This window comes from Chelonoidis abingdonii, chromosome 4 (assembly GCF_003597395.2).
Source record: "Chelonoidis abingdonii isolate Lonesome George chromosome 4, CheloAbing_2.0, whole genome shotgun sequence".
Lineage (NCBI taxonomy): Eukaryota > Metazoa > Chordata > Testudines > Testudinidae > Chelonoidis > Chelonoidis abingdonii.
Genome location: NC_133772.1, coordinates 156,192,637 through 156,220,618, shown reverse-complemented (window position 1 = coordinate 156,220,618; position 27,982 = coordinate 156,192,637). Strand labels below are relative to the sequence as shown.

The window sequence follows — 27,982 nt, the reverse complement described above, 5'->3', positions numbered from 1 at the left end:
GGAGTAGAGGGCGGGCTCGGGTTCCTCCCAAACCTCCCAAGTCCTGATCAGACACAGGAGGAGCTGACCCTGACTGTGGGGAAGATCACTGAGGTGAGCAAATCTGCCAAGAAGCGCAGGACCCACCAAGGTAGAGGAGGAACTTTGTCACACTACACAGCAATTAAACACCCGCAACTGGCCTGGGTCAGCTGACTCAGGCTCACGGGGTTGTAAAGTTACTGTGCAGACATTCATGCTTGGTCTGGAGTCTGGGACCCTGCAAATCACCTCTCCTTTCATCTCTACTCATGGCATTGATAACACTTGAAGGATAAGGAAGCGTCACTGGACTGGGGAGGGATCCTGGCAGAAAGGAATTCAGCCAGTAAGACCGCTAGAACACGAGAGACTTTGCTTTGAATTCACTAGCTTGTTAAGTTAGGTGCGAGTAGTGCTTTACTTTTTAGTTCTTTGTAATCAGTGCTGACTTTTATGCCTCATTACTTACAATCACTTAAATCTAGCTTTCTGTGGTTAGTAAACTTGTTTTATCTAAACCAGTGTGCTTGAGATAACAGGTTTTGTGCATATAATTTTCTATTAATAAAATGATGGACTTTATATGAGCTTATGTTGCCCAGGAGAGGGCTGTGCAGTACAGGACACATCTGGGGGAAACCCTGGAACTGGGAATTTGCTGGTGTTACTCTGCAGTGTAATTCAAGAGTGGCTGGCTATAGCACTCGTACTGTATAGGCCAGGAACTGGTTGCTCTCACAGCGAAGCAGTGTAAAAGGCACTCCAGCTATTCAACAGTCCAGATTATACCCTTGGTATGTCACACCCACTAACCCCCTTTTTTGTCCTGTGGCTGCAGAGGTGTTAACTGGCTACTTCACTTTGAATGGTCTTTTACAATGTGTTAACTACTTACGCTAAACAACCTGTTCCACCTTGTATTTAGCTGTGACACTGAGGGCTAGTCCCCACTGGCTTGTGTAGTTGCGGCAGAGAGCTGGGAGAGAGCTCTTCCAGCACTCTAAAAAATCCACCTCCACAAAAGGTATAGTTCCCAGTGCTGGTGCACTGTCTACACTGGTACGTTACAGCGCTGAAACTTGCTGAGCTCAGGGGTTGTTTTTTCACACCCCCAAGCAAGACATTTGCAGCGCTGTAAAGTGCCAGTGTAGACAAGCCCTGAGTACCTTCCCCCGACCTGAAGAAGAGCTCTGTGTAGCCTGAAAGCTTCTCCCTCTCACCGGCAGAGGATGATGACTGGGAAGTAGTAGCCATCACACAAAACATAAGGAGGGGGAGATGTGGCATTAGGCAGCAAGGTGACAGTCCACTCATGGAATTCTCACTACCCTTTGAACACTTAGGGACTATTTGTATTGATTTATCAATCTGCTTTTAGGTCTGTTTTTTTCCTCCCTTTTACAGTATATATTCAAAATTAGTAACAATGTTAGAATTATTCATATTTATACAGGATATTATCACAACACTAATTTAACCATAAATGCCTTTATTAAATTCAAAGGCCTAACAGTATTGCGCTAAACATGCCTAAAGAGGCTAAATAATAAGGAATTTACTATATCCAGGCAGTAACATTTATAAGCTTTTGATCAAGATATTTACGACTGGAATAAACCCAGGGGTGTTTAGATACATATTGGTCAGCTCCAGCATGGTCAGGCAGGTGTTAGCAATGAACCTTTTAAGAGTTTACTTTTTTATATGCTTTAACAAACAAGTGATGCCATTGTCAATGACCGACTGCAGCTAAAACCAATTGGAGACAGTTCACTCTTCTTTCCAGTCTTCATCCAGATAAGATTTACAACTGCCTTTCCCCCGCAAGGCTTTTCCTCTCTCTTTTCCCCTCCTTCTTGCTGAACAATAGTTTTTCCTTTCCACCTGGGTTCACACCGGCCCTAATTTTTGAGATAACACTGGTATAGGAGGTGGGAAGGGCCATGCTTACTGTTTTGAAGACAGATTCTGTATTAGGGTATGTTTACACAACGAAATTAGGTCGAATTTATAGAAGTCGGTTTTTTAGAAATCATTTTTATAGTCGATAGAGCATTTTGTGTAGGGACACGCACAAAGTGCATTAAGTCGGTGGACTGTGTCCACAGTACCGAGGCTAGCATCGACTTCTGGAGCATTGCACTCTGGGTAGCTATCCCACAGTGCCCGCAGTCTTCGCTGCCCATTCGAATTCTGGGTTGAGATCCCAATGCCTGACTGGGCAAAAACAGTGTCACGGGTGGTTCTGGGTACATGTCGTCAGACCCCACTCTCCCTCCGTGGAAGCAACAGCAGACAATCATTTCGCACTTTTTTTCTTGGGTTACCTGTGCAGACGCCATACCACGGCAAGCATGGAGCCCGCTCAGCTCAATGTCACCGTACGTCTCCTGGGTGCTTGCAGACGTGGGACTGCATTGTTACACAGCAGCAGCTCATTGCCTTTTGGCAGCAGACGGTGCATTACGATGGGTAGCCATCATCGTCGTATTCCTGGTGCTCTTTTAGCTGACCTCGGTGAGAACAGTAAGGGGCACCTGGGCAGACATGGGAGTGACTCAGCCAGGTCATTCCCATCTTCTGCCGAGCACCCAGGAGATGATGATGGCTAGCAGTCGTATTGCACCGTCTCCTGGCGAGCAGCCAGGAGATGATGGCTAGCAGTCGCACTGCACCATCTGCTGCCAGCCTAAGATGGAAAAGATAGATGGAGTGGATCAAAAAAAGAAATTGACCCAATTTGATTTGTGAAATCAACGGCCTGCTAAACCCAGGGTTTTGAGTTCAGTCCTTGAGGGAGCCATTCCGTGTGACAGTTGTTTGTGTTTCTCCTTAATGCAATGCCAACCCTTTTGTTGATTTTAATTCCCTATAAGCCATGTCATCAGTCACCCCTCCCTCCGTCAGAGCAATGGCAGACAATTGTTTTGCGCAAAACCGGGCCGGAACCCACAACAGCGTGGTGACGAGAGGGACATGATCATAGACTTCTCACAAAGTACGGGCGGGGCAATGTGCACATCATGCTGATGAGCTCTGCAAACACACTGGCCAAACAGGAAATGAAATTCAAAAGTTCGCGGACCTTTTCCTGTCTACCTAGCCAGTGCACGTGAGTTGAGAGCGCTGTCCAGAGCGGTCACAATTGAGCACTCTGGGAGAGCTCCCAGAGGCCAATACCATCGAATTGTGTCCACACTACCCCAAATTCGACCCAGCAGGCCGATTTCAGCGCTAATCCCCTTGTCAGAGGTGGAGTAAAGGCATCGATTTAAAAAGCCCTTTAAGTCGAAAAAAGGGCTTCGTTGTGTGGACAGGTCCAGGGTTAAATCCAGGTAACGCCGCTAAATTTGACCTAAAGTCGTAGTGTAGGCCAGGCCTTATTTACAACCATCTGCAGTCATCCCTATCAGAGGTCGTCTTTCCAGAAACTTCCCCTGATTTCATTATTCTTTGAACCAAACATCCTCACTACTTCATTTCTTCTAGCTCTGTAAGTCATTACCTTTAAAGCCTCTCCTTTACTCACCAGTTAGGGCCTTTCTTTACAACATGTATTTCTTTAACCTTACTTAAGCTAACTTTAAATCATCTGATTTTATATGTATTCTACAATCAGCTTTGTGCCTGTCCAGGAGACAAAGCTTCTGAGTGTAATTTGGTACTCCTCATCCCTCCCACCCTACCCTTAGGTTATATAAGACACTGTTGTACAACACCATCTCACTGATAACATGATCCTTAACATGGTGGTCAAAGTGAAACGGCTAATCTTGCTGCTCTGAACTCTAATAGGATTATCTTTTCTTTTTCTCCTTTCTGGGACAAAAATCGTAGGGATGTGAGGTGATTCATGAGAGCCCCACGTTGCAGGCCATCAACCATTATAATTATTTAGTAGGTAAGATTGAGACTGGTCAATGCTGTATAAACTAGGAATTTGGATTCCTTAAATCACCAACTGAAGACCACTAGTTTGAAACCTGAGTTTCTGGTTCCTTGTTTCGTTTGGTTCATGTTCTCAATAAGAACCAGTGGAGATCTCTCTTGTATGCAGCTGCTTTATTAGCCAATGCTTTTACAGCTATCCCACCAAGAAGCCATTTTCCTTTGAATCTGGAGGAACACAGGATTTGTTCTGGACACATCTGCCATTTAGGGATGAGCTAGCTGTGCCATCCGACAGCTGAGCTGAATGTCAATCTGAGCAGCAAATCTTCTGAGATCCAGGGATGAATCTATTATAAAGACTGTAGCCTCATGACTGTTAAAATGAATTACTCTCTCTGCTTGTAAGGTTCAATGACTTGAGAGTATCACATCAAGTAAAAGAAATTGTGAAAAAGGAAGTTGCTGAAGCTTCAAAAATCCATTCTTACAGTGGCCCTCACTTTTTAAAGGGTACTTAAAGGAAGATATCCTCTGATGGGTTAACCTTCTTGTCTAGTGACACTGCTTGGACACCTCTTTTAGGTACACAAAGCAAGGAATGTTTAGGTTCCCATAGCTTGTAGAATTTGAGAGGACTGGTTGCCTCTTCAAATTGTCTACGTAGTCCTACTTCTAGTAACACCCTTGAAAGAAAAATGGACTGGCAAACTTGTACTGGAATTGACCTGAGAGAGTAGGGATTTTGCCAGGAGATCTGGAGCCCAGCTTTTCAACAGTACTGATGGCATATCTAGCTATGGTGATGAAACAATCCAGAGGGAAAATCTTTTCTAATTTCTCTTTGTCAGAGTATTCAGCCCCAGAAGTTGATAAATATGCTCTAATTCAGTGGGAAGTTTTGGTTTGATTATTGCATGAAATCCTACGGCCTGTGTTACGCAGGTCAGAGTAAATCATAATAATTTCTTTTCACCCTAATATTTATTCATATACAACACATCCTTCCTCAGAGGAAGAGTTGGACTAAGAGGAGGGAAAGGGCGGGTGTTTGGGGTTTTTTTTTTTTAAAGAGATGTGTCTTCAGTTTGTTTTTTTCTTGAACTTAATTTTTTTAAGAAACCTTTGATGAAACATTCTCCTCTCAAATGTTGTGACTCCTGTGCTGGAAGGGGTTAAAAACTCCTGGTGGGTTTCCAGATGGGTAGGACTTCTCTGCCTGGGACCCTCTCACAGCATTGAAATGGGCCAGTTAACTGCAGATAGGAACACAAACCACTTGTCAGGCTTGGCAGAAGTGGCATGAAAGAACATCAGAATCTTCCACATCCTTGCAGATACTGTATTCCCCACCCCCATCCTTACAAGGAACACACACTCATCAATCTCTTACAAATTAAGACTGGGGTGATTTATTAATCTTGTTAAGAACTCTGATACAAAGCACAGTAAAAGGCCACAGACCAGTAAATAAAATGTGGCTTTTGGCCACTTTACAAATTCTGCTACAGTACTACCAGTAAAACAGACTCACTCTCACACCAGTTCAAACAACAATTAGTTCAACTGGCAAAGAAAAGTTCCATTCGCTTTTCAGTTTAAAAAGTTTAATAAAGCTTTAAGTGTTTGCTGGTTTAAATGCTACCAATTTCCAAAAGGGAATTTGTAATTAAATGAAGTTAGAGCTAAAGAACATTATTAGGTTTGGAAGGCAAGACTTTGTTCCTAAGCCATAGAAAATGCTTCTGAATGTATAAGATTGCAAGAGTAGCAGACTGTATTACAGGCCTCAAGTCACTTAAATTTATACAGGTTATTAGCATTATCTGTAAATATACAATATAAACAACTGTACATACATGGCATATAGCTTTGTTCTCCGAAACAGTAGGCAACTCTTTAGCTTAAAGCACCAAAGAGTCCTGTGAATGCATCTGACGAAGTGGGTATTCACCCACGAAAGCTCATGCTCCAATACTTCTGTTAGTCTATAAGGTGCCACAGGACTCTGTCGCTTTTTACAGATCCAGACTAACACCGCTACCCCTCTGATCTTTAGCTTAAGACACCTTTGCCTGCCAAAATAAAAAGGCACATCTGAACAAGATGCATGCTAAATACTAGGGATTCTTTCCAATAATTGGGTTAGGTAGTCCTAGGTTATTTGTCAAAATAATCAAAACTAATAGTGCATTCTGATATCTTCATTTAGATTTTCAACCCATTTTTTTTTTTCATCTTCAGCAGCAAATGACTAGACATTAAGACATGGCATTAAAAATTTGAGAACAGTAGTTGTCATTCACAAACTTCCTAGATTTACATAAAATTTGAAGGCAAGTAGCCAGAGGTTTAAAATCAGTAACACTATCCACCCTCATGCTTGTGTCGTAATTCCACTGTTCTCTTTTTTTTTAAAGGCCACTAGTGCTCAAATTTGAAAAATTCCACAAACGCACCTTTTTTTCGGCTCAGTGCAATGAACTGATAGTTTAAATTCATGTAGTGTAGTTTACAGTGCAAAATATATAATCTTTATACTGGCATAGCTGTCGGCACTGAGGATCTGAGACAAGGCAATGCTACTGATCACCTGAGGGTAATGCTGTGGGAGTAGACAAAGAGCGGAGAGTGTATTCTTATTTTTCTAATTTTTAACTTTGTTTTGATCAGCAGCACTTTTGTAAGAGCATTATTTGTGAAAGTACTAAAATACACTGCCTTTTTTGAATAAATAAAAAGGAACTTTACAAATACTATTCCAGTGTCAATGACTAATATGGCTACGGTCATTGAGGAGTTTCTGCATTTTCTAGCAAAAACTGTCTGTCCAAAGGAGGATGGGAAAGTTCCCTTTTGTAAGTCTTTGGTGGCAGTTTTGGTAACTGAGGGCTAGAATTTTGCCTTGGTGGGACTGGAGGAGCTGGAGGATGGGCAAGGTTGTTGTGACTTGAGCTGAGCACATAGCAGCGACGCAGGACCCTTGGAGAGGGGGTACTTGGAGGAGTGTTTGGTGAGCTTGGGCATGTGCTGGCTTCCCTGAACCGATCTGGATCTCTGTGAAAGCGTCCCACTGGCGGTGGCTGGAGGTTAAATGGACAGTTTATAAAGTGTTCTGGAGGCCGAAGTGGTACTGGTGGAGGAGTGTCAGGAAGAGGGTCTCTTGGAGGGGGTGGTGGTGGACTATGCAGCAGTTGATCAAATGGATTATTGTAAGCAGGAACTCTAGGTTGTATCTTTGGAGGAGGAGGTTGCCTTGGTGGAATAGCAGGAGGATCATCATCAGATTTTAAACTTCCCTGAAATACAGAAAAAGAAATCACCCAAAGATCCTTTCATTTACTATAAAGTAATATATTTCCTGACATGCACTGAATGAAGGTGTAGAGTGAAGGTTTCGCTAGTTGAAAAAGTGACACAGTGTAGCTTTTAACAGGCAAAACATCAGGTTAAGAGAACTGATTTTTACAAACCCAGTGGTAAGAGTTTTTCCAAGATTACAATCATTCTAATTTGCGTGTCATCCTTGCGCAGGGGCCATGCTAATCTTCTCTGTATCGTTCCAATTTTAGTATATGTGCTGCCGAAGCGAGCACAAATGTACACACACTCACAAAACAAAGAGCAGTGCATCCTAGTGTACTGTGTTCATATCGTTTATTTGCAGTTTAATTATGCTACTCATATTGCACTAGGACTAGTATTGCCATGTATTTTGTAACAGCAATGAAATCTTATTAATATGAAACCTCAGTTCAGCTCTCTGCTATTAAGTTTTTGCTAAGAAGTGGGGGAAACAGGGTAAGGGTGCTGCCTGTTCTGTGAGATTTGTTAGGTTTGAAGATTAACAAATCAGAATGAACAAGACTGGACTACATTAGAGCACCGTGCACATGTCAAAGACCACTGTTTCATAAAGCTTATCAAATCCACCAATACGTTTACTAACAAGATAATGTAACTAACACACACACCATCACCTTAGAGTTAGAAGCCTCCTGATCAAACTTTTTGCGTGGAGGAAGTGGAGGAGGAACCAGAGGCTCTTCACTTAGTTTATGTATACTACCACACGAACTGAAGAAAGATTCTAAAAAGAGAAAAGGTGAGTTTCAGGTGGTGCACAATAAAGTGAAACATTCTGAATTTTTTTAGACAAAACTAGAAGCAAACTAACAAACAGATTCTTACAGACACAAGGTGGGTGAAGTTATATCTTTGATTGAACTAATTTCTGTTGGTGAGAGAAGTTGGTCCAAAAAGATATTACCTCACCCACCTTGTATTTCTAATATCCTGGGACCGACAGGGCTACAACAACGCTGCATAAAACAGATTCTTGGTATTCAGTGGCATCCCTAATTGTTCAGCCCAGCTGAAGGAAGTTACATTACCAGTCATTTTTGTAATTACACACTGCATTTCACAGACTTCTGTATGAAATATAATATATACTCATACAGCAGGAATAAGCAATACTGAATGCCTCAATTTGACAGTCTTCCTATGCTCTCTGTATTTAGAAGATGAAAAAATGAAGGCCTGATAAGAAAAGCTAGTAGACAACGAAACTCTTTCATTTGGAAGCTTTTTCATGAGGAAGAATTCATTGTCTTTAACTGGAAGCATGCAGTGGTGTATGTGGTTTTGGCATATGTTTACATCAAAAACTGGTATGGAAAGCCACCTCGTTCTGTCCAAAAAGTGAATACACCTTCACATTTGGAGTTTACAGGGCTACTTATGCAGTTCTGTTGCAATCACACAGCAGAAAAAATGGTAGAGCAGACAAAAATAGTACATAAGACTCCAACTGTTACAACTTCTTTCATCCCCTTTAAAAGTTTCCACCTTTTTTCTCTTTGGAGGAAAAAAAAGAGGGATATTTAAGAGTTGTTCAGAAAAATATTAAACATTAGGCATTTAAATAAGAAAACACTGGCTCTTGCTATAGCTTGTTTCTTTCCATTTATGCACACAATCCAGATCAGTACATTAAGTGGATTTGTTTTCCCAATTTTGTACTGTATTCTACAATTCTGGATTTTCATAAAATCAAATTGCAAACAAGAATGCCTGCTTTTATTCAAGAGGATAGGCACAAGTGGCAGCAGTGTTCTCAGTTGTATATCAGATGTACTAAGCATATGAAGTATCAGAGGAGTAGCCGTGTTAGTCTGGATCTGTAAAAGCAGCAGAGAATCCTGTGGCACCTTATAGACTAACAGACGTTTTGGAGCGTGAGCTTTCGTGGGTGAACACCCACTTCATCAGACGCAGGTCACTTCGTCACCTGGGTCTGACGAAGTGGGTATTCACCCACGAAAGCTCACGCTCCAAAACGTCTGTTAGTCTATAAGGTGCCACAGGATTCTCTGCTGCTTAAGCATATGAATAGTGTCAGATCACCACATACGGTACGGAAAGTACCTTTTCTCTCCCTAATAGTAGAGCAAATACTTGCATGAGATTTTAATGCCAACAACCATAACATCTAGTTACTTTATCTGTGGAGTTAGCCAGTCTTTATCAATTGAGCAACAGTGGGAAAAACACCAATGTTATTTGCTAAGCTCAAACCCAAGCAATCCTCAGATTTTATCCATCATTTTACTGCATGCTCTGCCTAACGTGTGAAAAAATCCTTTTTTTTTTTTAAATGAACTGGTCTAACGTTTTATACCTTTACTATGAGAGTTTCATTATTCGTAGGCTCTTATGGTACAAAAGTACATTTAGAAAGTGGAAAGCATTTATTGACAAACTGCAGGAGTCAGGGTACTCACTTGACTGCGGCAAATGGACAGGAGCAAAGATGCTATTGTTACCTAATAAAATGAAAAATGGATCAGAAAATTTTGCCACCAAAACAGTGTTCCTCCTTCCCTTCATCTGTTCATAAAACATCCCTGGAGTGCATCTTTAAAATATCTCTGATGTACTATCAAATCTGTTGTTGAAACAAGGTACATTCTACTATATAAATATTCTGAGGCCAAAAGCTTTGAAAGTTATTGTTGAAGAATATATGGCATTTTAAACAGTATTAATAAAAAGTTATAGTTAAGAATATACTGAATACTAGAAACATAGGAAATTACAACTGAATTTTGACACCATCAACCACCCTAGTCACCTTTTAACTAGAGGCTGGAGAGCCCTCACTATTTGCCACATGAAACTCAAGTTTGTCATGTAATCCCCTTTCTGGTGTTTATTTTTATGGTAATATGTGAACATAACTCTTATCCTTCCATTCTAGCCCATGCAATATGTACTAAGAGGTATCACAGGGTGGTAGTTGTATCCTTTGGATCCTGGCACCCAAATCTGTCAACAAGTGTGAATGGTCAACTGCCCACTGAAAGCGCAACACAGAGCAACCAGATTGAGAGTGGAGAGGAAATACCGAAGGTGGACTTCATTCCAGCACAGATGACAAACACTGAACCTATGCACTACTTAAAAGCCCTACTTTAGCCCTCAAAATAAGGCTTAAGTAGTGCATATGCCATGTGCTGACCTTCTTTGTAGGAGTTAATTTCACCTGAATGCACTTCACCCTCATCAGGTAGTCATAGGACTGAACTGAATGGGCAAGCAGCATTCTCCCAGAAACAACCACTTCCGTGGCTGTGCTTGGCACAGCTGTTTTAAGAGGGGGGAGGAAAGGGCATAGAGTTTAGGTTCTTTTGTGAATAACATTAGATGTTGACATCCATTATGTACTTGGTGCATAGCTTCTATACGCAAGGAGTGCAGCAGAAACACAGTTAGTTCAACAATGCTGATGAAGTAGGTACCAGCTCTGCTGGCTAAGCCTGAAACTTCCATGAACACTCACATATCATTTATGGGAGAAAGGGCAAACATGACAGGCTTGTGTTTGGAACAAGTTTCCCAAGCATAACCTCAGCAGCTGGCAACCACCGTACACCATTTCAGGCCTCTCTGAAGCTTTAAGGACCCATAATCCTGTGCCACTCCCAGCAGTAACACTCTGCTGAAAAGGTGCTCGTGGGTTTCAACTTTTTCGTGGAACTCAGGGTTGCTCTATTTTCTCAATTGTCCCCATCCTTTCTCTTAAGAAAGACTTCCAATTTATTTCCAAAGCTGCTTTATATTCCATCACTATCAAAATCCAGTACATTACAATTTCTTCTACAAATGAGACTTGCTTTGGCATTGTAATAAAGATGATATGCCATATTAAATAGCAGAACATTCTTATTGGTGCCCCGTCTTTCAACACCAGCATCCCTTGTGACAGCAGTGTCGCCTCTCTGCCAAACAATACTAGATACTTGGATATTTCCAAGGAGAAAATCAGTAACACAGAGTCTGGATATAACTTGTGTTATTCACAGTCTCTCTCTCTCTCTGAACAGAAAGGCAACACCTTTCAGGAATCCCAACATCCCTGCTTGGCTTCCAAGAAGCAACTATGCCTCAAGAATTGACCCTATCAAGCCCAAGGCAAAGAGCAAACTCTCCTGTTACTTGTATAGCTCCCTCTATACAGGACCTTGTAAAAACCAACACCACCATCATGTGCATTTCTTCCAGGACTGAAGGCTTGCAACTAGAAAAAGAACACAGAAAGAAGACTACGTTTAACAGCACCACCTAGTGTCACCTGCCATAGCGAAACATTTTTTAAGGAACAACAAGAGCCTATGCAGAGGTGAGGTGGAATATCAAATGAAAAAACAACCAGTAAATATAAAAGATATTATACACATACCATAAGAACTGTTGAGATCAATATCTAAAAATACACTGCGTTCTGAAGAGGCAGACACTGGTGGAGTAGATGGCGTATTTGGAGAAGTCGGAGCCGATGCTGCTGACTCTTGCTCTGCTTCAGTAATTCTACTGAAACTTATTTTACATGGTTCCCTTTCCAGGGGCGTTGGGTGACCTCGCAAGGTTCCAGAGGTGGAACAATGTCTGCCAGTATTGGGCCTTATTCCAGGAGATTTTAGAGGGTATGTTGTTTTCCTAGGCTAAAGGAAATAATCACGATTAATATTACTAGTATTTAGTACAGTAAACTAACAGTAAAAACGCCAACCCGCTGACATTGGAAAAAACAAATAAAAAAGGAATTGAGTACAACACTCTGAACAAAAATCATAATTTTGTTTAATGGTAGGTGATTTTTATAATGGGTCTAAGTTTATAACAGGTCTGTCACTGTTTATTACAAATTACTCTTTCTGGGGTTTTAATAAAATTGTGAAAATTTGCCCCGCTCAAGAAATCTTCCTTTCAATAATTCCAAAGAATTGTTAATCTGGAGTTTCAGATGTGTGTCAATCAGGACAAACCATGGGAGTCAGCAAGTGGTGTACCAGGGGAGCTCTTTTGCAGAATGTAGTCAGAAGGAGCCAGAGTACAGGGGCAGTCAAACCACCTTACAGTAAGGGTGACGTGACAATCCTATTGCTTATACTGTAGAATTCACCAGGCCCTTACCCACATGCATAGATCCAAGAATCGGAATCCCAGGAGATAGGAATCTTTGAATAAGAATAGTTTTCTCTTTATTTTTATATACTCTGGTATGTGATTTAGTCCATATACAATTCTTATCCGTAAGAGTGACAAGTGCGGCTGATGTGACATTGCAGTCAAAAGAAGCATGAATTAATCTGAACTGCATGAGGTTACTGACTTGTAACTGAAGGTTCTTCAAGATGTGCGTTTCTAGTGTGTCTGAGATCAGAGATTGCTATCAAGTAGTGTCCACTGGTCCGCACCCACACAGATGTTCTCCTTATGCTCCAACTGAAGGTATAAGAGGAGGGATGGACAGATGCTTCTTCAATTCCTCTCCTACCACCAAATCAGAAGAATTTGAAGAAGATGGAAAGAAGGGTAGGGTCATGGAATAGAAACACATCTTGAAGCATCACCAGTTACAGGTCAGTATACTTTTGTCTTTGAGTGCTGGTCCCTATGTGTATTCCACATGTGAGTGATTGATAAACAGGTAGTTAAACAGGAAGGGTTGGGGATGCAGTAGGTATAGATGGTTGTAATACTGCAGTTCCATCAGCTACATCTGCAGAGGAGGCTTGAACTAATGCATAATGTATAGCTACTCTACAGATGTTTCATATAGATACACCTCTCAAAGAGAATGCCACTGTGGTTGCCTGTGCTCTAGTGGAATGGGCAGTCACCTCATCTGGAGGAGGAATAGAATGATGCAGCTGGAGATTCACTCAGTCTCTGAGCAGATAACGTCCGCCCTCATGACTGTTCTGCTACAGCAACAAATAAGCTTGATGATTTTCTAATCAATTTCATCCTTTGCAGGTAGAACACCAGCGCTCATCTGATGTCCAGAGAGTGAAGTCTTCTCTCCTCCTGGAAGCATAAGCTCTGGGGAACAATACCAGTAAGTGGATAGGTTGAGTTATGTGAAACTCAAATTACTTTTGGGACAAATTTTGGGTGAAGGCGAAGGAAAATGAAGTGTCCTACTGGAGGATGGAAGGCACTGATTGCTGCTAGATGAACTGCAGGGGAACTAATGAAAAGCCCTGAAGTTTTCAGGGACAGGATAACCCTGACGTTTTGGACTATCTGCAGATTCTGGAGGACCGATTACATTGCGCCCAGGAAGAGAAACTTCCATTTAGCCAAACAACGTGTTCTGCTGTACTCTTTCCTTCTTTGGTTGAGAATAAACAATGATCTCCAAGCATGAACATTCTAGATCTGATGCTCATCCAAATACTAGCCTGTAAGGTGAAGGGGCCATGGGTTGGGATACTTGTTGTTGCTGTTATTCCAAGGCAGTAGATACGTGAAGAGTTGGATGCTGATGAGAGGATAGTTTGACAGTCACAGAAGGCCCAGAAACAAGAAATGTCCAGAGCCTCCAAACTCCTCCAAAGAGAGTGCCAGTTCTTGTTCAAATAGCAGAGCTATCGGAACCAGTGGGTGAAAGCTCCTACCTATGGACTGAGGAGGGGAATGTTCCTATCTCCTTGAGGTAGTTTCCTCCTATGTTCACATTTTTCATGTTCAAAAGAGAACAGACTATGAATAAGATAAAGTGAAGATATCCTCCCATGAAGTGTAAGTTTAGGTTCGTCTCGAGTCTGAGGCAATCCAGTAACTGGGACCAATGAATCCAGAGCAACCACAGTCGTCATGGACAGCAGATCGGGGACAGGTCGGTAGCACCAAAGCGTCTACTTAGGAGCTCTTAAATGGGGTTGGTGGGTGCCAATCCTTATGAATTGGCATTGATGTCAGTACCAGCAGATCTTCTCTCTTTTGTGCTTTGCCCTCATGATCAGAAAGTTTAAGTGAGTTTAAATCTTTAAGAACTGTGCGTGTGGACACACTGGACTTGGACAGAGACAGGGAAGGACCCCTTCTCTCAGAAAAAGACCTGGAAGAAAATCTGTCCTTATGCTTAGCGTGCCCCTGACTCTCACGAGAAGCCCTGTATGGCGACTCCTTGGGCTCAGCAGTTCTGGCTTCCTCTCCTGGGCTTGTGCTTGTTGGGACACTGCTCATTGGTTGAGGCCAACGTACAGGTGGGTCTCCCAGGCCTGGATCAGATGGAGGTCTCATAACATCTTACAGAAAAGACTCTCAGACAGAGCTCTCATGTCTCATGGTTTTGAAGGAAAATGAGCAAGGAACACTGCATTTAGCTGAGACATGTGCCTCTCCCATATAACAGAGGCAGTGTTGGTGCTCACAGAGAAGGAGTGGGGGCCGGGGGTGGGGGTAAGAAGGGCTGGAGGGAGATGCAGTTCTTAAACTCAGGACTCTGGGCATAATCTTTGTCCATGGGAAGAGACTCCCTGAGGTGGGGAGAAAGTATGTTGTTATCAAATACACCAAGATTAAAACTCTAAGTACACTAAAATATTAAAAGCTATTTATAATATATTTACAGCTTTGAAGAAGAAAGAAGCATGAAGGAAATCTGTGGACAATGAGGATTCATACTCAGGCCATGTGACGGTAAGAAGGAACTGGAGTGGTGGCAGTCTGCACTGCTTCTTACATCCTCATCTGGAGCACAAGGAGAACTGAGCAAAACTCTCCAATCTCAGGCACATGGTGCACATGCGTACGTACATGTGGAATACCTACAGGCACCATGTTTTTAAGGAGGCATTACTTTAGCAGCACTTCATCTGATTCTCTTGGTAGAGGAGGAGTATAACTTTAATCACCCTTAAGACACAAAAACTGTAAACTGCTTTATGGTTCTCTTACCCCAAGAATAAGAAAAAGGCACTCCTGATTTGCCAAGAGTTACAGCAAAGATAATGACATAATAGTAAGTTTTCTATGAGGCAAAATATCGTGAAAATCATGTTATGCTTCAGCAGCTATTTCAAAAATAAAATGTTAATTAAAATGACAAACTAATCAACACTATCTAGCTCCCGAAGCAGATTGTACCTTATTTTAAATTTTGTAGTATATTTTAGTTCAGCATTGAAGTGAAGAGAATTTCCATTTAGCTCTGAAAGTGAAATTTATTTTTGAAAATATTCCTCTGAATGTCAGAGAAAAATACCAATTAACATTTATTTCAAAATACTTTTACAAAGGTTTCTCCCTTTTATTTTATGCAGATTTTTCCACATTTTGAAATTAAAAGCATTTCACAATGCTATCAAGCCATTTTACAAGTTCTAAAGAGAAGAACTACACTGCATAAAATCAAACTTTTTAAGCTATTCTTTCCAACATATTATTGTAAAACACAATTTGCCCATAACGCCAAAAGAGGTGTATTTTTAGGAACTAAAATAATCTCTCAAACTAAAAAACCAACAGTTTTGGAATAAAAAGTCTTGTGACAAAAACTCAAGAAACATCTGTAATTTCAAAGGAAGTAAATACACATTAATAGTAATATTCATATTAATTTATTAACATATCAGTGGATTTAAAATACTTAAAAACAAATTACAAGAAAAAGACTTACAAATCTAGGTGGCTGCTTGCAGTTTCGAGGTTCAATTTCTAATGATTTGTTGAACAAGTAGTCTGTAAACTCTTTTTCTGGTGCATTTCCCATAGGATTGAGATTTTCAAAGAACCGCTAAAATGAGGTAAACAAGTTTCAATAAATAATTTTATATGCTCTTAACAACATATGCATATATAGAAAATACAAAACTGTTCAATGAAATCTGAACATTTCACTGACTACATGCAGCTTTTATACTACTGTTAATTCATTCCTGCAAAAATACAGCAACAAGTCCTGACACAAATGACAGTAAAAAACATACAAGTTAACGGTAATAAGGCTTGAAAGGACTAGATTTTTACCAGTAAATGTCAATTTCAGCATACACACACAAACCAACAAAAAAAATTTCCATTGATGATAATCAAAATTTACGGACAGGCAGAGTAAGAAAAATGCTGCTTGAAAACTTAAGAGTTTGATTTAAGGATATTTATTTTGTATATTTTGACATGTAATATTGACAATTTGTTTTAAGGGTTATAAACCTTAACTTTTTGAATCTCAGCAGCTATTACATAATTTTTGTCTGATCTCACCTATTCTGACCCTCCACCCATATTTTCCTGCAACTGTGAAAATTTAAATAGATAAAAATCTAAAAAACGCTTACAATAAACATCAGTATTATCTGTCAAAATTATAAAAATTGAATCCTGCCTAGTCTAATGATAATGTAAAATTTACTGACTAAAGGAATTATTTTAAATCACATGAACAGAGCTATTTTAAATTAACAATATTCTGTAAAATGCTTTGTAGTTATGTAGATGATTTACCAAGTATCTCAACGCAGTCATCAAGATCTTCCAGTTCCTTCATTTTCAAACATTCTTTTTTTACCGACATCAATACTTATAACCTATAACTTACGATTACTATATTTGTCGTCTTGATTTATTTTCAAAATATTCCAATGCTCCTCTTCGTAATTTTAAAATTATATCACTTAACCCTTTTCCAGAATTGTTCTCAATAACGAACCGCACAATACAAAGAATGCTGTCACTCAGCTACAGTTTTCAGAGTGACCAGAACTGTACATATTATTTCAGGTGAGTATAGCGTAGATTTAAAGAATGACATTTTGATATTTTCAGTACTGTTCTCATTCTTTATGCAGCCTAACATTGTGTTGCTTCTTTGACTGGTGCTGTAAACTGAGCAGACATTTATTGAATTGTCCACAAAACAGCCCAGGAGGTTACAATTAATTAACTGAGTGGTTACAGTTACTTAACACCACATCACTGAGTATACGTAGTTTAAATTAGTCCTTCCAACGAGCATTCCCTTACATTTGCCAACAATAATTTAATCTGGCATCACATGGCCAATTCACCTTGCTTTAAATCTTCCTGGAGTTCTTCAATATTCTCAAGTGTGAGGCTAATCTAATTCTGTGTCATCTGCAAATTGTGACACTTAACTGTTCACCCCCTTTACAGTTCATTAATATATTAAACACTGGTCGTAGTAAAGAACCTAGAGAAAACCACTGTTTACCTTTTGCCATGTTGAAAGACGACCATTTATTCCTACTCATTGTTTTCTTTCATTTACTTTCAAATCCGTAACTGCTTGCCCTATGACTATTTAACTTCCTTAGTAGCCTCTTGTCAGAAATCTTGTCAAAGGAGTTTGGGATTAACTGGATACATACAAAGGATTCTAACATATCAGAGCAGCAAACTTTTTCTTCACAGAAACTGTTAAGTTTCTCATCATATATTCATGTTGTTTTATAACTCTTTTCTTCCTCTTGCTCTAATCCTATTCACTCCACTCCAGCTAGTGAAGTACTGTATAGCAATAGCAAAAATAAGAAGTGTCTGTTGTATAGTAGTGAGCAGATGAGATATGTGATGAACTATATTAAGGATTTAGAATTAATGTATGCTTTCATGCACACACTTTTCTTTACCAATGATGGTTATTGCACTATTAAGGCAGTCATCCCCACATCTACTAGTACCCTAGCAAGAATATCAGTAGAGTATCTGCCACACTTTTTTTTATCATATGTACACACATACATAAAGTATACACCTATTGTATTTGTTCTTTGATTACCCGTATTTCTGGTTCTATCCGTAAACAGTAAGGTTGGTTTTGATACTGCTGAATTTCGCCTGTAATTTCAGCCACTTTTCTCCTCTTACTGAAGTTGATTAACTCTTTCCCTTGTCTTTTAAGAAAGTCTGGATTCCCTTCTTCTGTCTTCAGAATATTTGTTAGATAGATTCCTAATATATATATAAAAAAAGAATTTTGATTTTCACATTTCACCCCAACTCCTGTTTTCATTTTTTCTGATAAATGCCAGCAAAGAAATCCTCAGCATAAAAAGAGAGCAAACCATTTCTTTCAATGCACCAATACTGAATTAATCAGAAAGAGCAAATGAGCTATGCACTCTCTCTGAAAACTAAATATATTATAGAGGGAACAAGTTTTATCTGCTTATACTGAAGTCATGGTTCGGAGGTCACATTCCAACAAGACTCCTCAGCATGCTTAGGTCATCCAGAAAGGAAGAGTGTCAAAAATGTGAGATAAAGTTAAAGTTTAAGAGAAACCCTATTTTATTTTCATTGGAATTTGAGTCTGCATACCACAGCAATATCCATGGACTTTCTAAAACTGGAAGAAAACCAAATTTATAGAAAATACATTGCAAAGGAATACTAAAGCTTCTGAGGCAAATAACTAGCGAAAAGAGCAGTAATCACAGCCTCTACAAAATTGTTTTTGAAGACGCAAAAATTTTAGTGTACCAAGAGAACAAAAACATCTAGTATTTACACAATATGCAAACACTGTAACAGAGGTTACTGAATTTAACTATTCACAAACACTAATGTTAAAAATCTAATAAATCAGAAGTTATGCATAGCACGAGGGCAATTCTTCAGAGTACAGAATGTAATACCTTAAAAAAAATTCAGTGCATTTTCAGCATCTTAATTTGTAGCTCATTTTAATGTTAAAAGAAAGCCAACAGAAGAACCTTATCTCCAACCCTGTAGTACAACTTACCAAAGAAAGGCACGCAGGGTGGGTTGATTGACTTGAGTTTAGCTAGGTATTTCTTAAAGTGATCTTGACTTAGTTCTACTGCTTCATCCAAAACTTTCTTTTTTCTCTCCTGTAATGCCTAATTTATTGAAGAGAAAACAAAGCAACAATGTGTCTTTTGCATGGTTTGGTTAGTGAAAATAAGGTACCTTCATACTTATATCAAAAGGGGGCTTCTGCCAACATAGCTAAAGTGTCTACCGGCAAAAAAAAATTGTCAGCATATGTTGCTTCTGTACCAGGGGACTTCACCAGCATAACCTCTGTAGTGTGGACAGAGCCCTAAGATGCATCACATGGAAATGTCAAACTACTGTAAATACAGATGATTATTTTCACTTTAATCAATTTACAAAAATAATCCCAACTGTTTTAAGTATGATATATTTCAAATCTAAACAAATCAAACTTAGTTATCAGCATCTAGCACTGATACTAGTAAAAATATTTTTCTCCATACAACACAAACTCCATCCTTCTGTGCAAAACTGTCTTCTGAACTTCAGTAGTCTACTTCAGTGGAATTTATTAGTTTACCGCACACTCATTTTCAGTGAAAAAAGTAACCACTTTACACTTTTTCTTCCTAAACTCACCAATGTTCCCCAATGTTCAAACTTTTCTCCAGAATCTGTTAAAACTGGCCTCAGATTCTTTTACACTCACTCTGACTAAGATACAGACAAGCATCCCCATTTGGGAAAGCAAAGCTTAAAAAAAAAATTCCTTGATAACAATGTTCTTAAGCATGTGCTTAAAGTTCTTTCCTGAGCATTAAACTCTCTGTAAATGTCCAAACCTATGTATGGATCTTTGGTCAGCAAAAGAAGAAAGGGGTCACTTGTATTTCTCACAGTTTCTCTTCCCTGCCCCCTAGCTGGAATTCTGCAGCTCCCAGATAGAGTTCAAGGTGCAGTAAAAGTTTTTAACTGGTATGCCGGGGAAACAGGGGGTGCCAGTTAACTCAGAGGAAGGGCTTTGGAGTACAGGGGGATCAGGGGTGGAGTGTGGATGTGGTAGGGGCTGCGGGGCACAGGCTCTGGGGAGTGAGTTTGGGTCTGGGAGGGGGCTTGAGGCAGGGACGTGTGGTGTGGGAGGGGGCTTGTGGTGCCGGATGGGGGGAGGGGGAAGGGGCGTGCTTATCTCTGGTGGCTGCCCGTCCCCGCTGCTTCTGGCGGAGATGCAGGCAGGTCGATCTGCAAGCACGCACTGCCTCTGTCTACAGGTGCCGCTCCCCACAGCTCCCATTGGCCATGGATCTTGAGCTCCCAGCAGGAGGCAGCAGAGGAAACTCCTGAGCTCCCTGCCACCCGGGACAGTGTGGGAACCCCCCAGCTCCTAGTGGGCGGCGGCGACAAACCCCTAGCTCCCTGCGATTGGGAGTGGTGCTGCAGGGGAACCCTGAGCTCCCAGTTGAAGGCAGCGGGAGTGGCAGGGACCCCCTGAGCTCCTTGCTGCTGTGGCAGCTCCTGGTCCCTTTGGGTGGCAGGGAACCCCGAGCTCCCAGCTCCCGCAGGCAGCGAGGGATGCCTAGTCCCTGCAGCTGCCCTGCTTGAACTAGTATAGGGAGCCGCAGATCCCCATTCTGTCAGGGATATTTTTAGTAAAAGTTAGGGACAGGTCACGGCCTCTGTGAATTTTTCTGTTTTGCCCGGGACCTGTCCATGACTTTTACTAAAAGTATCCATGACAAAATCTTAGCCTTAGTCATGACATTCAATCATTACCATGCTGGATTTGAGCTGTCAAGCTACAGGTGAAAGACTCCAGATGTCATTACAAATCCCCTGTGGCACCCAGGACCCTTAGAATGCTACTTTTTATAACATTCCTCACGAGTGTTTCACATTACACTTATAAAGAAAGTAACTGTAAAATAACAGTGTTTATTCAAAAAATGGTATATGATTTGTTTTTCTTGATAGTCTCTTAAGAAGGATGCACAAGTCACTCAGAAGACTTACCTCAAATGTATGATCTAGTCTGTACACTGACACAGAATTCATCGCACTGACTATCTCCAACACACCATTGAAATTATTCAACTCTTGAAAAACCTGCAGAATTTCGATTATCCTACTTAACACAGCCACTCGCTCCTCAAAATTCTCTGTTTCCACAATGCACCTAGTCATGAAACATGGTATTAGGAAATGTTGGAATTAGGAAATTCACTTTGCTACACACTGAAATCTAGTGTTTAGTCACCACAGAGAACAGGAGATCAAAATAAAGACCATTACCCTAAGCTTCCCGGTGTTTTCACTGAAATAAGCAGTTTAAAACTTAAAAGGAGTAGGTTGCCTTGCAGATTTTTGGTTATGTCCTGTACTGTGCCAAGTACAAAATCAGTGCTTAACTAAGGTACTGATTACTGAAATACACAACTATTTTATAATTCAAAATAAAGGAATCTCCTTTAAACTGTAAGAAAATCTGAGCGATCCCTGAACTTGATTCCATGTCAGTACGTTAACGTCCCCAGTTCTTACTTTTCAAACCAAAGAGTAAGATTTGTAGTGTGCCGAATCATTTTCAATAGATTTGGGGAGTTAATTTCCTTATCTTCTTTAGTCCACACACTCCCAACAAGTTCAGATGGCTGCACTGCCCTATTGAAAGAAAATGTTAAGTATGAGGCAAGGAACGTTTAATATTTAATATTCATATGTTCCATGTTTGCGGTAGAAGACTTATTACATATTTCTTCCCTTTACTTGTGACTTGACATTTGGTACAGATTATTCAATATAATCCATCATGGAACGGTCATTCAAAATAATCATTGGACTGGTATTTCAACACGGACACTAATGGACTCTGGAAAATGCCTGTCTCTGTTAAAAGAACATCAGTGGTGTATTTTCAGATTAAAAAATTTCTGAGGACTCAGTTTTGCCTTCTGAAGGAAGAAATAAGCATCCTGAACAAAGAAAACTTCTCATTGTCTAATAGGTAAACACGAGTAATGTGTTGCTGAAATGGGGATCGACAAACCCCGTAAAAGCCTGATGTGCAAAAAAAAATATTTTATTAGAAGTCCTTCTGCCATTGTAGCATGCAACTCTTTCAAAAATCCCAGTTTAAATACCTTAGTTTTTATGAGGGCCCCTAGAGAATACATTTCTTTTCAGGATGCTACAAGTATTTTTTTTTGTTTTTTTTTTTTGTTTTTTTTTTTTTACAAGATACCCCCAAATTTTTATTTTGAAAATTCACATATGTCCCAGTTATGTTTGAGTGTTGTCTACTCACTGCAGCATTTTAGTATCCTAATTATTTACTGTATAAGTTTGGTTTTGTTGACACCAGCCTAATATGTTGATGGATAAACACTCTGGTATAGGACAGAAGGTGGGCAAACCTTATGATTTGCAAAGTAAAAGAGAAGAATATACTTCAGGTTGATTCTACAAATTAAAGATTTTTTACTTGCTAAAGCTGAATGCAATTTGATTAACTCAATATTTCAATTACAAATGAAAGCCAAATATAGGGTAGGTATTAAAAGTGATTGCAGAGATCATCATTTCCCATTACAAACCTGTAAAGTGGGATTACATATGGCAACCAGCCCTTTTTTTATTTTTACAAATAAAAGCAACATACTTTTAGATTTCCATATTAATCCTGCCAGTTTTCTCCTGTCAGAAAAGGAAATTCATGCTTCTGACTAGTGCAAATAGTGTGACTTATGGAGCCAACAAAAAGCTACCTAAGGAACACACATTTTTTGAACAACTACCTGTAGAGATCAGATTCTAGAAGTGTTAGCTGACGAGCAATTTCTATTGGATGTAGTGTCATGAGGTCCATCTCAAACTGTCCAAGGTGGCAAATATGCCATTCAATTGGGGGAGGTTGGCTCTCAAAGGTAATGTTATGACTAATTCCATTTGCTTGAGCTTGTTTTTTTCTCTTGATAATCTTAGCAATGGATTCTACCCACTTCTTCATGGATTTGCCTGTAAAAACATACAACATTAAAAACGTTCATACTAATGATTTAACAGCTTTTTCAAATGATACTTTTGTTGATGTACACTTCTGCTTGTTAACTAGTAGAATGATATGAAATAAGGTTAGCATTCAGTACTTAAGGAAAAGATTAACAACTTTGTATACGTTTTATAGAATGGGATAGAAAAATTTAAGTTCATGGGCCAAATTATTTTCTTTAACAAACACAATTTGTGCACCCACCATAGGTTATATTTGTGTATGCAAATCAGGAAATTGCATGTGCCAAGAAGTTAGGCATGCAGTTACCTATTTCCATATGCAAACACAGGCACAAAGAATGCACATTTTTGGATGCACCTGTTTTGTACTTAGCTTTGATAGTCTGGCCCTATTTGTTCAAGTTTACAGTTTTTAGCTGTGTGATGACTTTACAATATATTGTGTTAGTTCATTAGAGAGACATGATGGGTGAAGTAAAACCTTTTATTGGGTCAACTTCTGCTGGTGACAGAGAATCATGCGCTATACAGAGCTCTTCTTCAGGTCTGGGAAAGGTACTCAGGTCTGGTCTACACTAGGAAATTAGGTTGGTATAATCAGAGTGTGAAAAATCCAGATTCCTGAGCAACACAGTTAAACCGGCCTAATTTCCTAATGTAGAGAGCCTTACCACCTCTTGGAGTTGGTAGCATCCTGTTGGTAGCATCTTCACTGAACTGTTACAGAGGTGTCACTGCAGTGTTTTAAGTATAGACAGACTCTCAGAGCAGGTCTGAACTATGGGGGAAAGTCAATCTAAGCCACGCAATTTGAGTTACGTTAGTAGCGTAACTCAAGTCAATGTAGCTCAGATCTACTTACCGCAGGGTCCACACTACACTATGTCAACAGGAGACACTCTCCTGTCAACTCCCCTTACTCTTCTCATTCCGGTGGAGTACTGGAGTCAATGGCAGAATGATCTGTGGTTGATTTAGCAGGTCTTTACTAGATCTGCTAAATCAACCCCCAGCAGATCAATCGCTGCAGGGTTGATGCACTGGTAAGTGGAAATAAGCCCTCAGACTCACAGCTAAACACAAGACTGTTTAGCATAAGTAGTTAACACCTATTATAAGAGACCACTCAAGGTGAAGTGGCCCGTTAACAACTCTGCAGCATAAAGACTTGAAAAAATAAACATTTATAAATGTTTACTTTTGAACACTAAGATTTTTATGTACTGTACATTTATTAAACACACTGAGTCTTTAGACCAGGGATTTCAAACCAAAATCCTTTCAAGAAACTGGTCAAAAGTAGTCTAAATTTAATCAGGAAAATCTAATACAATGACTGTCAATCCAACAGGGGATCAACAACTGTTTTTTAAATTTGTAACTCAAAATTGTACTACAGGATGGTTAATTTGGTAACCTAAAAGTGACATCCAGCATTGCCAAGAAGTCATCTAGATTCAGTTGACATCAATGTTACTCTCCAAGTGGACTGCAAAGGGAGTTTGCTCATGTCTTTAGGGCAGTGGTTCTCAGCCATGGGTACACATACACCTGGGGGTTTGCAGAGGTCTTCCAGGGGATACTTCAACTCATCTAGATATTTGCCTAGTTTTACAACAGGTTACATAAAAAGCACTAGAAAAGTCAGTACAAACTAGGGCTGTTGATTAATTGCAGTTAATTCACACAATTAACTCAAAAAAATTAAAAGCAATTAATGGCAGTTTTAATTGCACTGGTAAACAACAGAATAGCAATTGAAATTTATTAAGTATTTTTGCATGCTTTTCTACCTTTTCAAATATATTGATTTCAATTACAACACAGTATACGAAGTAAACAATGGTCACTTTATATTGTTATTTTATTACAAATATTTGCACTGTAAAACTGGCTAACAAAAGAAATAGTATTTTTCAGTTCATCTCATACAAGTAGCATAGTGCAATCACTTTATCGTGAAAGTGCAACGTACAAATGTAGATTTTTTTTGTTATATAACTGCAATCAATAACAAAACAATGTAAAACTTTAGAGCCCACAGGTCCACTCAGTACTACATGTTGTTCAGCCAATTGCTCAAACAAGTTTGCTTACATTTACAGGAGATAATGCTGCCTGCTTCTTATTTACAGTGTCACCTGAAAGTGAGAACAGGCATTTGCATGGCACTTTTGTAGTCAGCATTACAAGGTCTTTACATGCCATATATGCTAAACATTCGTATGCCCCTTTATGCTTCGGCCACCATCCCAGAGGACATGCTTCCATGCTGATGATGCTTGTTAAAAAAAAATGCATTAATTAAATTTGTGACTAAACTCCTTAGGGGAGAATTGTATGTCTCCTACTCTGTTTTACCTGCATTCTGCCATATATTCCATGCTATAGCAGTCTTGGATGATGACCCAGCATATGTTCATTTTAAGAACACTTTCATGGCAGATTTGACAAAACACAAGGCAGGTACCACTGTGAGATTTCTAAAGATGGCTACAGCACTCAACCCAAGGTTTAAGAATCTGAAGTGTCTTCCAAAATCCAAGAGGGACAAGGTGTGGAGAATGCTTTCAGAGGTCTTAAAAGAGCAACATTCTGATGCAAAAATTACAGAATCTGAACCACCAAAAAAGAAAATCAACCTTCCGCTGGTGGCATCTGACTGACCCAGATGATGAAAATGAACATGAGTTGGTTCACACTGCTTTGGATTGCTAGGGAGCAGAACCCATCATCAGCATGGATGCATGTCCTTTTGAATGGTGGTTGAAGTATGAAGGGACAGATGAATCTTTAGTGCATTTGGCACGAAAATATCTTGCGATGCTGGTTACAATAGTGCCATGCGAATGCCTGTTCCCACTTTCAAGTGACATTGTAAACAAGAAGCGGGCAGCATTATCTCCTGCAGATGTAAACAAACTTGTTAGTCTCAGTGATTGGCTGAACAAGAAGTAGGACTGAGTGGACTTATAGGTTCTAAAGTTTTACATTGTTTTATTTTTGAATGCAGGGGTTTTGGTACATAGTTCTACATTTGTTAAGTTCATCTTTAACGATAAAGAGATTGCACTACTGTACTTGTATTAGGCGAATTAAAAAAATACTATTTCTTGTTTTTTTTTTACAGTGAAAATATTTGTAATAAAAAATATAAACTGAGCCCTGTACACTTTGTATCTGTATTGTAAGTGAAATCAATGTTTGAAAATGTAAAAAAATCCAAAACTATTTAAATAAATGGTATTCTATTATTGTTTAACAGAGCAATTAATCATGCAATTAATTGCTATTTTTTTAAATGCTTGACAGCCCTAGTACAAACTAAAATTTCATACAAATTTCATACTTGTTTATACTGCTCTATATACTATATACTGAAATGTAAGTACAACATCTATATTTCAATCAATTTATTTTATAATTATATGGTAAAAATGAGAAAGTAAGCAATTGTTCAGTACTAGTGTGCTGTGACACTTTTGTATTTTCATGTCTGATTTTGTAAGCAAGTAGTTTTTAAATGAAGTGAAACTTGGGGGTACACAAGACAAATCAGACTCCTGAAAGGGGTACAATAGTCTGGAAAGGTTGAAGGCCACTGCTTTAGGGAATGTTATCCCACTGTTCAACTATAAGTAAGGTTATATTTTAGTCATGGGTATTTTTAGTAAAAGTCATGGACAGGTCATGGGCAGTAAAGAAAAATTCACAGCTCATGACCTGTCCATGACTTGTATTATATACCCCTGACTAAATCTTGGGTGTTCTGGGGGTGGGAGGGCGGCCCAAGGGTGAGGAGGGGGGAGGTTGCTGGCACGCAGCCTGGGACCGCCACTGCTGCTGGGGTATATGTGTTTGATGGGGCTGGCAGGCTCCCTACCTGGCTCTGTGCGGAGACATGTCCCTCAGCTTCTAGGTGGAGGCATGGCCAGGGGCTCTACATGCTGCCTCTGCCTCGAGCTGTGATTCTGCAGCTCCAATTGGCCAGGAACCACGGCCAATGGGTGCTGTGGGGGCAACGCCTGTGAGCAGAGGCAGCACACGGAGCCACCTGGCCACACGTCCAAGTCGAGGGAGGGATGTTGCCACTTCCGGGGAGCCCCCCAAGGTCAGCACTAGCTGAAGCCCTCACCAGCTCCTATGCCTCAACCCCCTTCCCCAGCCCTGAGCACCGTTCCACACCCAAACTTCTGCTGCTGCAGGGGGGCACGGTGGCCCAAGACTGCCCCAGCAGTGGCCAGTGCGGCTGGCCCAGAGGCTGCCTGAACTGCTCAGGCGGCCCCTGGCCCAGTCACATCGGCTGCTGCAGAAGTCATGGAGTTCCCAGAAAGTCACGGCATCCGTGACCTTAGTGACAGACTTGCAGCCTTAACTACAAGACCTAAGGAAGTAACAGTAATTGAAACTAAAAGGTTTTTATTGTTCAGTTCTCCTCTTCTGGAAGAGTAATGGTTGTTGTGCAGGGTCTTCAGGACAAGGATGGTAAAATGGGAAAGGATCAGTGTTTCAGCAGGGAAGAAATTTTTCTTCTGAGGAAAAATTTTCTCTAGGAACTTAAAATTGGGAAGAGGCAGAATTCAATTAAAAATATTTAGATTATACTGGGTTATTTTTTTTAAACTTTTTAAATTTAAATTATCACCACTGTGCAAAATTATGGGTGTTGATTATTTTTCCGATTTTTATCAATTCAAATGTTTACAGTTTCAGGAAATTATGGGGGAGTCAGACAATTGATCACAGTAGACACAGATTCAAAGAGTTTGTTTTATAACCGTTAAAACACAAATTGTCAATATTATGTCAAAGTGAAGTTCTGGAACAGCCTTCCAAGGGGAGTAGTGGGGGCAAAAGACATATCTGGCTTCAAGAAAGAAGGAAGGCTGAAGGAATTGGGTTTAATTAGTTTGGAAAAGAGAAGACTGAGAGGGGACATGATAGCAGTTTTCAGGTATCTAAAAGGGTGTCATCAGGAGGAGGGAGAAAACTTGTTCACCTTAGCCTCTAA

At 40.0% G+C, this 27,982-nt stretch overlaps 1 protein-coding gene, 2 long non-coding RNA genes and 1 other non-coding gene across 6 annotated transcripts in view; 2 read left to right on the top strand and 2 right to left on the bottom strand.

Annotated features, from left to right (window-relative positions):
• The window catches only part of LOC142046800 (uncharacterized), a 47,302-nt gene extending 35,928 nt beyond the window's left edge, over positions 1-11,374 (top strand). The window contains exon 3 of the long non-coding RNA XR_012655857.1: positions 11,298-11,374. This is a non-coding gene — a long non-coding RNA (uncharacterized LOC142046800). The remainder of the gene's footprint in view (positions 1-11,297) is intronic.
• Positions 5,299-27,982, bottom strand: part of SOS2 (SOS Ras/Rho guanine nucleotide exchange factor 2) — a 71,887-nt gene continuing 49,203 nt past the window's right edge. For 2 of the 3 annotated variants that reach the window (XM_075065815.1, XM_032775755.2), the window contains 10 exons: positions 22,755-22,974; positions 21,502-21,621; positions 20,974-21,136; positions 18,971-19,088; positions 18,005-18,177; positions 15,884-16,000; positions 11,654-11,915; positions 9,696-9,737; positions 7,890-7,999; positions 5,299-7,208 (listed from right to left, as the gene is read on the bottom strand). In XM_075065815.1, coding sequence (XP_074921916.1) covers positions 6,699-7,208; positions 7,890-7,999; positions 9,696-9,737; positions 11,654-11,915; positions 15,884-16,000; positions 18,005-18,177; positions 18,971-19,088; positions 20,974-21,136; positions 21,502-21,621; positions 22,755-22,974 — 1,835 coding nt within the window. In that variant the 3' untranslated portion in view covers positions 5,299-6,698. Of the gene's footprint in view, positions 7,209-7,889; positions 8,000-9,695; positions 9,738-11,316; positions 11,492-11,653; positions 11,916-15,883; positions 16,001-18,004; positions 18,178-18,970; positions 19,089-20,973; positions 21,137-21,501; positions 21,622-22,754; positions 22,975-27,982 lie in introns of those variants that run through there. The other variant, XM_032775762.2, reaches the window with a different exon arrangement.
• LOC116822154 (U6 spliceosomal RNA) lies at positions 7,403-7,505 on the bottom strand. Its single transcript, XR_004373082.1, has one exon. It is a non-coding gene; the product is annotated as a U6 spliceosomal RNA (small nuclear RNA).
• LOC142046799 (uncharacterized) lies at positions 11,924-15,712 on the top strand. Its single transcript, XR_012655856.1, has 2 exons — positions 11,924-12,836; positions 13,234-15,712. It is a non-coding gene; the product is annotated as an uncharacterized LOC142046799 (long non-coding RNA).